The following is a 13,524-nucleotide window of genomic DNA, read 5'->3' on the forward strand; positions in this document are numbered from 1 at the left end:
CGAGTTAATTCATTGGGTAAGGCACGGCACCACTGACCTGAATTTAGAGAACACGACCATGTTTTAAACTCTGCCCTTCATAAACCCCTGCTTGTTAAACAAACCGGCTCTACATCACACAGGAAGAATCCAACTTAAATGCCAATGTCCGTTGTGACCGACAGATACGTTGATCCTGGAGCTCCTGCAGTTGTCATCACCAAATAAAGTTTATAAATGTCTAAAGTATGTGGCAAGATTGGTTTTAAAAAGATAGGTTTAAAATGATGGTTGTGTCCCGCTGTGGAAATTGGCCTGTCCCTTCGTTCATTACTCATAGATTCGCAGAAACCGCGGCACAGAAGGAGGCCATTTGGCCCATCACGTCGTGTTGGAACAGGCTCCTCAACTAGAGCTGTCTCCTCCAATCTCCTCTCACTGTTAGCTCTGCTCTGCATCAGCATTTGGTTACGGGAATAGTCAAACTGAGCTTACTTTGGGAGGAGCGCAAGTGTAATAATGGATACAAGAGGAAACGTGATTCATTCTCAACAATGTCACAACTGTGCGGCACTCAAATATGTACACAGGGAGCCGAATCCTGTAATTAGAGTCAAATAGAGACAGGGTGCAGACCCTACCTGTTATATATGTAAACTTGTATTTACTCTGTACAGCCACCAGAGGGCTCATCCCCTGGAGTTCCAAGGGATCCCATAATCCCTTGGGAGCACAGGTATTTAAGGAGGCTTCACAGGCTGGAGAGGCACTCTGGAGACCTGCAATAAAAAACTAAGGTCAAACTTTACTTTGAGCTCAACAGTGTTCAGCCTAACTCTTTCTCCATACACAACAACTGGCGACGAGATACAGATAGCGAACCCAAAGATGCAGAGACAAGTGGGCATCTTGGAGAAATTCTCAGAGGGAGATGATTGGGAAACTTTTGTGGAGCGATGCGACCAATACCTTCGTGGCCAACGAGCTAGATGGGGAAGAGAGCGCTGCCAAACGAAGGGCGATCCTCCTCACCGTCTGTGGGGCACCAACGTATGGCCTCATGAAGAATCTTCTCACTCCAGTGAAACCCACAGAGAAATCATACGTCGATTTGTGCACACTGGTCCGAGAGCATTTGAACCCGAAGGAAAGTGTTCTGATGGCGAGGTACCGATTCTACACCTACAAAAGGTCTGAAGGCCAGGAAGTGGCGAGTTATGTCGCCGAGCTAAGACACCTTGCAGGACATTGTGAATTTGAAGAACATTTGGAGCACATGCTCAGAGGCGTTTTCGTACTTGGCATTTGCCACGAAATCATACTTCGCAAACTTTTGACTGTAGAGACCCCAACCTTGAGTAAGGCCATAGCGATAGCCCAGGCGTTCATTGCCACCAGTGACAATACGAAGCAAATCTCTCAGCACACAAGTGATGCTACAAGTACTGTGAACAAAGTGATGTTGTTTTCGAATCGTAACGTACAGGGCAGGTCACACAGACCTACAGCTGCACGTCCGCAGATATCTCAGAGTCCACCATCAAGGGTGATGAATGCAAGGCCATTAACATCTTGTTGGCGCTGCGGGAGTGATCATCATTTCCATTCATGCTGATTCAAAGAGTACGTTTGCAAGGGCTGTGGAACAATGGGACACCTCCAACGAGTGTGCAGGCGAGCTGCTAAGCCTGTTATACCTGCAAACCACCATGTTGCAGAAGAGGATATATCCACGGAGGATCACAACGAACCAGAGCCTCAGATCGAGAAGGCAGAGGTACATGGGGTGCACACATTCACCACAAATTTTCCCCGATAATGCTAAATGAACTCCCGGTGTCAATGGAGCTGGACACGGGCGCGAGCCATTCCATTATGGGCAAAAAGACTTTCGAAAGGTTGTGGTGCAACAAGACCTCAAGACCAGTCTTAACTCCAGTTCGCACGAAATTAAGAACTTACACGAAAGAACGGATTCCTGTAATTGGCAGTGCTACTGTAAAGGTTTCCTACGATGGAGCGGTGCACAAGCTACCACTCTGGGTGATACCGGACGATGGTCCCACGCTGCTTGGCAGAAGCTGGCTGGGAAAGATACGCTGGAACTGGGACGACATCCGAGCGCTATCGCCCGCTGACGACACTTCGTGTGCCCAGGTCTTAAACAAATTTCCTTCGCTGTTCGAACCAGGCATCGGGAGATTCCAAGGAGCAAAAGTGCAGATCCACCTAATTCCGGGGGCACGACTCATCCATCACAAGGCGAGAGCAGTACCGTACATGATGAGAGAAAGGGTAGAGAGCGAGCTAGACCAGATGCAAAGAGAGGGCATCATTTCCCCGATTGAGTTCAACGAGTGGGCCAGTCCTATCGTCCCAGTCCTCAAGGGAGATGGCACCATCAGAATTTGTGGCGATTACAAAGTAACTATCAATCGTTTCTCCCTGGAGGACCAATACCCACTACCAAAGGCCAACGACCTCTTTGCAACATTGGCAGGAGGAAAGACATTCACGAAGCTGGATCTGACTTCAGCCTACATGATGCAGGAACTGGAGGAATCATCGAAGGCCTTCACCTGCATCAACACGCACAAAGGTCTTTTTGTTTATAACAGATGCCCAATTGGAATCTGATCGGTGGCGGCGATATTCCAGAGAAACATGGAAAGCTTACTGAAGTTGGTCCCGCACACCGTGGTCTTCCAGGACGACATCTTAGTCACAGGTCAGAACACAGTCGAGCATTTGCAGAACCTGGAGGAGGTTCTTAGTCGACTCAACCGTGTGGGGCTCAGGTTAAAATGCTCGAAGTGCGTTTTCCTGGCATCTGAAGTGAGTTCCTGGGAAGGAGGATTGCGGCGGACGGCATAAGGCCCACCAACGCGAAGACGGAGGCAATCGAGAATGCACCAAGGCCACAGAACGTGATGGAGCTGCGGTCGTTTCTGGGACTCTTGAACTACTTTGGTAACTTCTTACCGGGTCTCAGCACACTGTTAGAACCACTACATGTCTTACTATGAAAAGGGGATGAATGGGTTTGGGGCAAAAGCCAAGAAAATGCCTTTGTAAAGGCGAGAAAATTGCTATGCTCAAACAAATTGCTTGTGTTGTATGATTCATGTAAGCGTTTGGTACTAGCATGTGATGCGTCGTCATATGGCGTCGGATGTGTATTGCAACAAGCTAATGATTTCAGGAAACTGCAACTGGTTGCTTATGCATCCAGGAGTCTGTCTAAGGCCGAGAGAGCCTACAGCATGATTGAAAAAGAAGCGTTAGCGTGCGTCTATGGGGTAAAGAAAATGCATTAATACCTGTTTGGGGTAAAATTCGAATTGGAAACTAACCATAAGCCACTTATATCCCTGTTCCCCAAGAGTAAATGGATAAATACCAATGCATCGTCCCGCATCCAGAGATGGGCGCTCATGTTGTTCGCATACAACTACGCCATCCGCCACAGGCCAGGCAAAGAAAACTGCGCCGATGCTCTCAGTAGACTGTCATTGCCCACCATGGAGGTGGAAATGGCGCAGCCCGCAGATCTAGCCATGGTTATGGAAGCATTTGAGAGTGAGCAATCACCCGTCACTGCCCGGCAGATCAAAACCTGGACAAGCCAGGACCCCTTATTATCTCTAGTCAAAAGCTGTGTGCTTTACGGGAGCTGGTCCAGTGTCCCAGTGGAAATGCAGGAAGAGATAAAGCCGTTCCAGTGGCGCAAAGATGAAATTTCTATATAGGCAGACTGCCTTCTGTGGGGCAATCGAGTAGTAATCCCCAAGAAGGGCAGAGACACGTTCATCAATGACCTCCACAGTACCCACCCAGGCATCGTAATGATGAAAGCGATAGCCAGATCGCACGTGTGGTGGCCCGGTATCGATGCGAACTTAGAGTCCTGTGTTCACAGATGTAATACATGCTCTCAGTTAAGCAATGCACCCAGGGAGGCGCCGCTAAGTTTATGGTCTTGTCCCTCCAAACCGTGGTCTAGGGTACACGTTGACTATGCAGGCCCGTTCTTGGGTAAAATGTTCCTTTTGGTTGTAGACGCGTACTCCAAGTGGATTGAATGTGAGATAATGTCGGCTAGCACGTCCGCTGCCACCACTGAAAGCCTGCGGGCCATGTTTGCCACACACCGCCTACCCGATGTCCTGGTGAGCGACAATGGGCCATGTTTTACCAGTGCTGAGTTCAAAGAATTCATGACCCGTAACGGGATCAAACATGTCACATCTGACCCGTTTAAACCAGCGTCCAATGGTCAGGCAGAGAGAGCAGTGCAAACCATCAAGCAAGGCTTGAAGAGGGTAACTGAAGGCTCACTGCAGACTCGCCTATCCCAAGTCCTGCTTAGCTACTGCATGAGACCACACTCACTCATTGGGATCCCACCTGCTGAAACATAGAAAATAGGTGCAGGAGTCGGCCATTCGGCCCTTCGAGCCTGCACCACCATTCAATAATATCATGGCTGATCATTCCTTCAGTACCCCTTTCCTGCTTTCTCGCCATACCCCTTGATCGCTTTAGCCGTAAGGGCCATAACTAACTCCCTCTTGAATATATCCAATGAACTGGCATCAACAACTCTCTGCGGCAGGGAATTCCACAGGTTAACAACTCTCTGAGTGAAAAAGTTTCTCCTCATCTCAGTCCTAAACAGCCTGCCCCTTATCCTTAGACTGTGTCCCCTGGTTCTGAACTTCCCCAACATCGGGAACATTCTTCCCGCATCTAGCTTGTCCAATCCAGTCAGAATCTTATATGTTACTATAAGATCCCCTCTCATCCTTCTAAACTCCAGTGTATAAAGGCCCAGTTGATCCAGTCTCTCCTCATATGTCAGTCCAGCCATCCCTGGATTCAGTCTGGTGAACCTTTGCTGCACTCCCTCAATAGCAAGAACGTCCTTCCTCAGATTAGGAGACCAAAACTGAACACAGTATTCCAGGTGGGGCCTCATCAAGGCCATGTACAACTGCAGCAAGACTTCTCTGCTCCTCTACTCAAATCCCCTTGCTATGAAGGCCAACATACCATTTGCTTTCCTCACTGCCTGCTGTACCTGCATGCCAACTTTCAATGACTGATGAACCAGGTCTCACTGCACTTCCCCTTTTTCTAATCTGCCGCCATTCAGATAATATTCTGCCTTCATGTTTTTGCCCCCAAAGTGGATAACCTCACATTTATCCACATTATACTGTATCTGCCATGTATTTGCCCACTAGCCTAACCTGTCCAAGTCATCCTGCAGCCTCTTAGCGTCCTCCTCACAGCTCACACCGCCACCCAGTTTAGTGTCATCTGCAAACTTGGAGATATTACACTCAATTCCATCATCTAAATCATTAATATATATTGTGAAGAGCTGGGGTCCCAGCACTGAGCCCTGCGGCACTCCACTAGTCACTGCCTGCTATTCTGAAAAGGACCCGTTAATCCCGACTCTCTGCTTCCTGTCTGCCAACCAGTTCTCTATCCATGTCAGCACATTACCCCCAATACCATGTGCTTTGATTTTGCACACCAATCTCCTGTGTGGGACCTTGTCAAAAGCCTTTTGAAAGTCCAAATACACCACATCCACTGGTTCTCCCTTGTCCACTCTACTAGTTACATCCTCAAAAAATTCCAGAAGATTTGTCAAGCTAGATTTCCCTTTCATAAATCCATGCTGACTTGGACCAATCCTATCACTGCTTTCCAAATGCGCTGCTATTTCATCCTTAATGATTGATTCCAACATTTTCCCCACCACCGATGTCAGGCTAACCGGTCTATAATTACCCGTATTCTCTCTCCCTCCTTTTTTAAAAAGTGGTGTTACATTAGCAACCCTCCAGTCCATAGTAACTGATCCAGAGTCGATAGACTGTTGGAAAATTATCACCAATGCATCCACTATTTCTAGGGCCACTTCCTTAAGTACTCTGGGATGTAGGCTATCAGGCCCTAGGGATTTATTGGGCTTCAATCCCGTCAATTTCCCTAACACAATTTCCCACCTAATAAGGATATCCTTCAGTTCCTCCTTCTCACTAGACCCTCGGTCCCCTAATACATCCGGAAGGTTATTTGTGTCTTCCTTTGTGAAGACAGAACCAAAGTACGTAGTCAATTGGTCTGCCATTTCTTTGTTCCCCATTATAAATTCACCCGAATCTGACTGCATGGGACCTACGTTTGTCTTCACTAATCTTTTTCTCTTCACATATCTATAGAAGCTTTTGCAGTCAATTTTTATGTTTCCGGCAAGCTTCCTCTCATACTCTATTTCCCCCCTCTTAATTAAACCCTTCTTCCTCCTCTGCTGAATTCTAAAATTCTCCCAGTCCTCTGGTTTGCTGCTTTTTCTAGCTAAATTGTATGCCTCTTCTTTGGAATTAATACTATCCTTAATTTCCTTTGTTAGCCACGGTTGAGTAACCTTCCCCGTTTTATTTTTACTCCAGACCGGGATGTACAATTGCTGAAGTTCGTATGATCTTTAAAGGTTTGCCATTGCCCCATCCACCGGCAACCCTTTTAAGTATCATTTGCCATGAAAGGAGCACTTAAGACAAGGCTCTCGTTAATTCACCCTGATCTACATGAACAGGTAGAGAGCAGGCGGCTTCAACAAAGTGCATATCATGATAGCGCAAATGTGTCACGCGAGATTGAAATCAATGATCCTGTATTTGTATTAAATTATGGACAATGTCCTAAGTGGCTTCCCGGCACTGTCGTGGCCAAAGTGGGGAGCAAGGTGTTTTTGGTCAAACTTTCAAATGGACTCATTCACCGGAAACACTTGGACCAAATCAAACTCAGATTCACGGACTATCCTGAGCAACCCACCTTGGACCCTACCTTTTTTGATTCCCCAACATACACACCAGTGGCAACCAGCACCACGGTTGACCACGAAGCAGAACCCACACACCAGGCAGCCTAGCAAGGCCAACTGCATAGCAGCTCAGCGAGGGCCCAACAAATGATTCAACAACACTAGCTTTCACACCGACATGATCAACCAGGGCAAGAAGGGCCCCAGATCAACTCACATTGTAAATAGTTACACTATTGACTTTGGGGGAAGAGTGTTGTTATATATGTAAGCTGGAATTTACTCTGTACAGCCACCAGAGGGCTCATCCCCTGGAGTACCTAGGGATCCCAGAATCCCTTGGGGGCATAGGTATTTAAGGAGGCTTCACAAGTTGGAGAGGCACTCTGGAGACCTGCAATAAAAGACTAAGGTCACACTTTACTTTGAGCTCACAGTGTTCAGTCTGACTCTTTCTCTATACACAACACTATCCTTCCGCCCCCTGCCACCCCCCACATCCACCACGTGGATGAAATCCCAGTGGAAATAAACACACAGGGATTGGGAATCTCTCTTCTACTATCTCCAGGGCTGCAGCAGAGTCCTCAAGTGTGGAAAAACTACCTTAATCTTCACATTTCAGCGTTACAACACATTGTGAGTCACGCCTGTCTCCTCCAAGGCAATATTTAGCACCGCAGCCTTTAAAAAGTAACAGCTAATTATATCGGCATTATTCTGGATTGACTCACAGAGATTTGAAAGGTTGCATGCAGCCAGTTACCTGACCTGGTGATATCCTCACGTACGGAATCTCAACCTCAGGCTTTCTAAAGTCAGTTAAGGGCTATGATTAGCTTGAATGGGCTTTCTTCCTGCCTAGCATTTAAATATACTTTTGTTCCGACACTGAATACTGGGGTGATAATTGCAGAGACAGAAATACCTGGGAACAGAATTAACATTAGATGAAATGACACAAAAGAAAAAAAAAAAAATCCTTGAAGCCTCAAGAATTAGCGGCTGCATCTGCTGCGGTTATCTGCTACATCTCTCAATACCGGATACAGGAACGACAACCATCTGCCACCTATAAAAAGCCCTACATGCTTCAGAGACATGGGCTATGTACAGCAGGCACCTCAAAGTATTGGAGAACCAGTGCTGCCTCCGCAAGATCCTGCAAATCCATTGGCAGGACGGACGCACCGACGTCAGTGTTGTCGCTCAGGCCGGCATCCCCAGCATCGAAGCACTGACCACGCTCGATCAGCTCCGATGGACGGTCCACATCGTCCGCATGCCCGATATGAGACTCCCAATACAAGCGCTCTACTCAGAGCTCCGACACGGCAAGCGAGTCCCAGGTGAACAGAGGAAACACTTCAAGGACACCCTCAAAGCCTCCTTGAAGAAGTGCAACATCCCCACCGACACCTGGGAGTCCCTGGCCCAAGACCGCTCAAAGTGGAGGAGAAGCATCCGGGAAGGCGCCGAACACCTCGACTCTCTTCGCCGGGAGCACGCGGAGGCCAAGCGCAAACAGCAGAAGGAGCGCACGACAACCCAAGCACCCCACCCACCCGTCCCTCCAACCACCCTCTGCCCCACCTGTGACAGAGACTGTAGGTCCCACATTGGACTCTTCAGTCACCTGAGAACTCATATTAGTGTGGAAGCAAGTCATCCTCGACTCCGAGGGACTGCCTCAGAAGAAGATTAAAAACCCCACTAACTTGCCACTCAGTGCAAGGTGAAGAATCCCGCTTGCAGGCAGCGTCCTTGTTGTTAAATGTAAAGGCGGCCTGGATCTGGTGGGACGTCGGAAGATAAGTCACCCAGCCGATTCTAACCGCCTGTCCCATCTGGTTTCTGCCGGACAGATAAGTGGCCCTCTTTGCTCTACTCCATCATGGGCTCCATGCCTCCCATTGCATCTCCAGAGAAAAGAGTCTGCTGTTTCTCCCCTGCCACTCTCCCCCAAAAACTCCACAATATCCATTTAATCTTACACCAGACGTTGCTCATTTTCACCAAAATAATAATGTTACCACTGAGCCAAGTCTGGTAACTGTGGACTGAGACTGGGATCAACAACAACTTGCATTTATATAGCACCTTTATCGTAGTAAAATGTCCCAAGGCACTTCACAGGAGTGTTGTCAAACAAAATTTGACATCGAGCCACATAAGGAGGTATTATGGCAGATGAGGTTGGTTTTAAGGAGCATCTTAAAGGAGGAAAGTGAGATAGAGAGGCGGGGAGGTTTAGGGAGGGAATTCCAGAGCTTGGGGCCTTGGCAGTTGTAGGCACGGTCACCAATGGTGGAGCGATTAAAATCGGGGATACTCAAGAGGCCAGAATTGGAGGAGCGCAAAGATCTCGGAGGGTTGTGGGGTTGAAGGAGATTACAGAGATAGGGAGGGGCGAGGCCATGGAGAGATTTGAAAACAAGAATGAGAATTAAAAAATGAGGCATTGCCAGACCGGGAGCCAATGTAGGTGAGCGAGCACAGGAGGTGATTGGTGCGAGATAGGACACGAGCAATCGAGTTTTGGATGATCTCAGGTTTACGTAGGGTAGAACATGAGAGGCCGGCCATGAGTGTGTTGGAATAGTCAAGTCTAGAGGTAACAAAAGTTTGGATTAGGGTTTCAGCAGCAGATGAGTTGACGGAGGACTTGGGCCGAGACTGGTAACTATGGGTCGAGACGGGTAACTACGGGCCGAGACGGGTAACTACGGGCCGAGACTGGTAACTACGGGCCGAGATGGGTAACTACGGGCCGAGGCGGGTAACTGGGGGCCGAGACAGGTAACTACGGGCCAGGACTGGTAAATACGAGCCCCGACTGATCACGAAATGATGCAATATTCACCTGGCCAACTCAAGTTGGCTGCACTTCGAAGTCTTCCCAGCTCGGACAGCTCCTCCCAGGTGGCTAATTTGTGCTATTTATAATGAGAGTGCGACTAGACTGTCTGCTTTCTTTGCACATGCAAGCGGTTCCACATTAGGTTTTATAAGTTCCCAGGAAGTTGAACAGTGTGACGCGACTGCAGGTCTCACTGCTTTAGTGCACTCGGGAGTCAGGAGGCCCATGAGACTCGTGGGCTATACGGCACTTTCTTGTTGGCTGTGCGCCTGAAAGTGCTGGGCGGGCCGCAATGTTTGCGTGCCTGACACAAGACTCCCAAAGCAAGCACTCTATTCGGAACTCCTACACGGCAAGCGAGCCCCAGGTGGGCAGCGGAAACGTTTCAAGGACACCCTCAAAGCCTCCTTGATAAAATGCAGCATCCCCACCGACACCTGGGAGTCCCTGGCCAAAGACCGCCCTAAGTGGAGGAAGAGCATCCAGGAGGGCACTGAGCATCTCGAGTCTCGTCACCGAGAGCATGCAGAAAACAAGTGCAGGCAGCGGAAAGAGCGTGCGGCAAACCAGACTCCCAAACCACCCCTTCCCTCAACGACTGTCTGTCCCACCTGTGACAGAGACTGTAATTGGACTGCTCAGTCACCTAAGGACTCATTTTTGGAGCGGAAGCAAATCTTCCTTGATTTCGAGGGACTACCTATGATGATGGGATCAAAGCTGAAGTGGTTGCACGACACGAGTCCCATTTAACGCTCCTTTCTTAGTAGAGAAGCCTAATGGGAAAAGTACGGCAAGGTATCTTCTCTCTCTCTCTCTCTCTGTGGAATTGCAAGCAATGTTTCCGCGGAGGTGTGCGCTTGGCTATGGCTGTGCAGGAATCAGAAAGGTCCCCCGCAGCCCGCTCACCGGTTTTTTTACATCATAAATAACCGCGCATGCGCAGAAATTTAAAGGGACCGCGCATTAAAAGAAACAGGCAGCGCAGCTCGCAGGAATCATGGCGTGCAAAGCCACAAATTAAAGACCAACACAGTGACAAACCTTGGGAGTGTTGACATCTTCCTCGATGAAACCCAGTTCTGGCTGACAAGCAGTTTGCAGAAAGGAGAATGTGTCTACAGCAGTGGGCTGGGGCAGGACCGGGGACCTCAACAGCCTGACATTCTGTGACAGCAGGCTCACCTGGGTCACTACAGGATTTGCCTGGAAAAAAAAAATTTAGGATGTTAAAATTAGTTTTGAAAATTAATACTCCTTTTTTTGACCTCCTTTTCCAATACTCTCCCATCTTCCTTTCCTAAACGCAGCGATTTGTTTCCTCCCTGGGGGTACAGCAAAAAAAAAAGCACTGTCCTCCATCAGTGGAATTGGTATCTTACCCAAACAGCTATTTTTCATGGGCGAGTCCAGACAGTGAATGTCAGCAAGCTATTCAACCATGGGAGAGGCACCATATTAAATCTAATCCTGTCCTGACCCAATATTTTACATAAGAAAGTTAGAAAAAGGAGCAGGAGTCGCCCATCTGGCCCCTCGAGCCTGCTCCGCCATTCAGTAAGATCATGGCTGATCCGATCCTGGCCTCAACTCCACTTCCCCGCCCGCTCCCCATAACCTTGACTCCCTTATCGTTCAAAAATCTGTCTATCTCCACCTTAAATATATTCAATGACCCAGCCTCCACAGCTCTCTGGGGCAGAGAATTCCACAGATTTACAACTATTTGGGTGTAAACTATAAATCAAATGCCCTCTTATTAAAGGGGCACTAAAACCGACAAATTTAAACAAATTAAACTTGAGACATTAAGGATCAAATTAAAATTTGGTTGCCAGGGGTGATGATACACTCCAGTCCCTCCGGTGCCCACCTCTCGTCCACAGATTTACAACCCTTTGAGAGAAGAAATTCCTCCTCATTTCCGTTTTAAATGAGCGACCCATTATTCTGAAACTATGCCCCCTAGTTCTAGATTCCCCCACGAGGGGAAACATCCTCTCTGCATCTACCCTGTCAAGCCCCCTCAGAATCTTTCACGTTTCAACAAGATATTATTGGAGAAGATCTTCCGCGTGCAACATAAACAGAATCCGATGGAGAGTGCAAAAGCAAAATACTGCGAGTACTGGAAATCTGAAGTAAACCGAAATTGCTGAAAATACTCAGTGTCTGTGGGGAGAGAGAGGGAGACACACACAGTTAACCTTTCAGGTCAATGGCCTTTCACCAGTTCTGATGGAACGTTATTGGTCTGAAACGTTAACACTCATTTCTCACTCCACAGCAAATGGGGAGTGTTGTCTCTGCCTTGTTCATATTGCCACTGGTCACTCGGGGAGTATTTCTGCAGCAAATAGCTGCCCCCAGACCACCTCCAATCAGTGGTCTAAAAACAAGGAGGACTGTGGCAAGGGGTAACTGAGAGACCCCAACAAATGTTCAGGTATCTCTACAAGATGAACGGTTCTTCCAATAATTCAGTAAAGCTACTGCTCCTTTAAAGCAATGGGTGCCACAAACCTTCAAATATTTACACGGGAGGATGTTGGCAGTCCATTCACGCGACCTATCTAACCACTGCCAAGGAGGCAATGCTGCCAGAAAATAGATTGCACGAGACGAGAGCTCAGCCCTGGGAACCTTGCTCGTGGAATCCCAGCTACAACCTTTGGCAAGTCGCTCCAGAGATTTCACTGAAAAGAAAGTTATTCAGACAACTGAAAAAAGGTCCACAGCAGGGAATATGTAGAGGAAGTGGAGCGGTTGGCCAAGTGGAACGAGCAAGAGAATGTTCAATAGCCCTTAATACGTCAAGGGGGGCGGGGGGGGGGATATTCCCCGTTGAGAGACTACCCCCTAATCTGTTCAGAGAAAAATTTCAATTATGTTAAACATTTGAATGAATTTTAGAGTCGGACTTTTCAGGGGTGAAATTGGGAAATGCCTCTACACACAAAGGGTGGTGGAACAAAAGCAAAATACTGTGGATGCTGGAATGTGGAATAAAAACTGAAAATGCTGGAAATCTCAGCGGGTCAGGCAGCATCTGTGCCGAGGGTGGTAGATGTTTGGAACACTCTTCCGCAAACGGCAATTGATGTTAGATGAATTGTTAATTTAAATCTGAGATTGATAGATTTTTGTTAACCAAAGGTATTAAGGGATATGGGCCAAAGGCGGGTATATGGAGTTAGGTCAGATCAGCCTTGATCTCATTGAATGGCGGAAGAGGCTTGAGGGGCTGAATGGCCTCCTTCCGTTCCTATGTTCCTAACTTGCTTCTACGTGGTAGAATGGTCCCGCATAGCAGCTGATTGTCCATCTTATCCCACTGTTTTTGAGGTGCCAGGAAAATAAGTCTTGTACTTGCAATGGACATGGCGAGGGTGATTTTAACCTACCCGAAGTGGCGGAACCTGGAGAGTGGATAGTTAAAATGCCCAGGGTTACTTACCCGGTAGAAAGTCGCCGACTGTGACTTTTACATAGGCTTCTGGACAGGCATCTAAGCTGCCCATCCAAAAAACAGCGGGGTCCTTTTTTGACTAGGACATCATTGGCCACCTGAACTCAGGCCTCAACAGGATGTCAGGGAATATTGCAGATTTTCGCTTTGCTGCTCTGGGAAAGCGCGCTATCTCCAGCCGGCCACCCAGGACCAGAGCGCGCTACAAAAGGAATCCTGGACCTGACTGCAGGAAGGTCAAAGGCCGCCAGGCGCTCTCACACCTTGGAGTGCAGCCGACGGCACGATGCTCAGGTCTCCCTCCACAGAGTAAACACGGTGGGAATCCAGGGGTAAGGGCGCTGGTTTTAGTGATGTACTCTCAGGGGG

General features: G+C 48.2%; 1 protein-coding gene across 1 annotated transcript in view; it reads right to left on the reverse strand.

The window, feature by feature from the left end:
- The window catches only part of sik2b (salt-inducible kinase 2b), a 203,481-nt gene that overhangs the window by 22,220 nt on the left and 167,737 nt on the right, over nucleotides 1-13,524 (reverse strand). The window contains exon 9 of the mRNA XM_070894454.1: nucleotides 10,731-10,892. Within this exon, the coding sequence (XP_070750555.1) occupies nucleotides 10,731-10,892 (162 nt within the window). The remainder of the gene's footprint in view (nucleotides 1-10,730; nucleotides 10,893-13,524) is intronic.

Source organism: Pristiophorus japonicus, chromosome 11, assembly GCF_044704955.1.
Source record: "Pristiophorus japonicus isolate sPriJap1 chromosome 11, sPriJap1.hap1, whole genome shotgun sequence".
Lineage (NCBI taxonomy): Eukaryota > Metazoa > Chordata > Chondrichthyes > Pristiophoridae > Pristiophorus > Pristiophorus japonicus.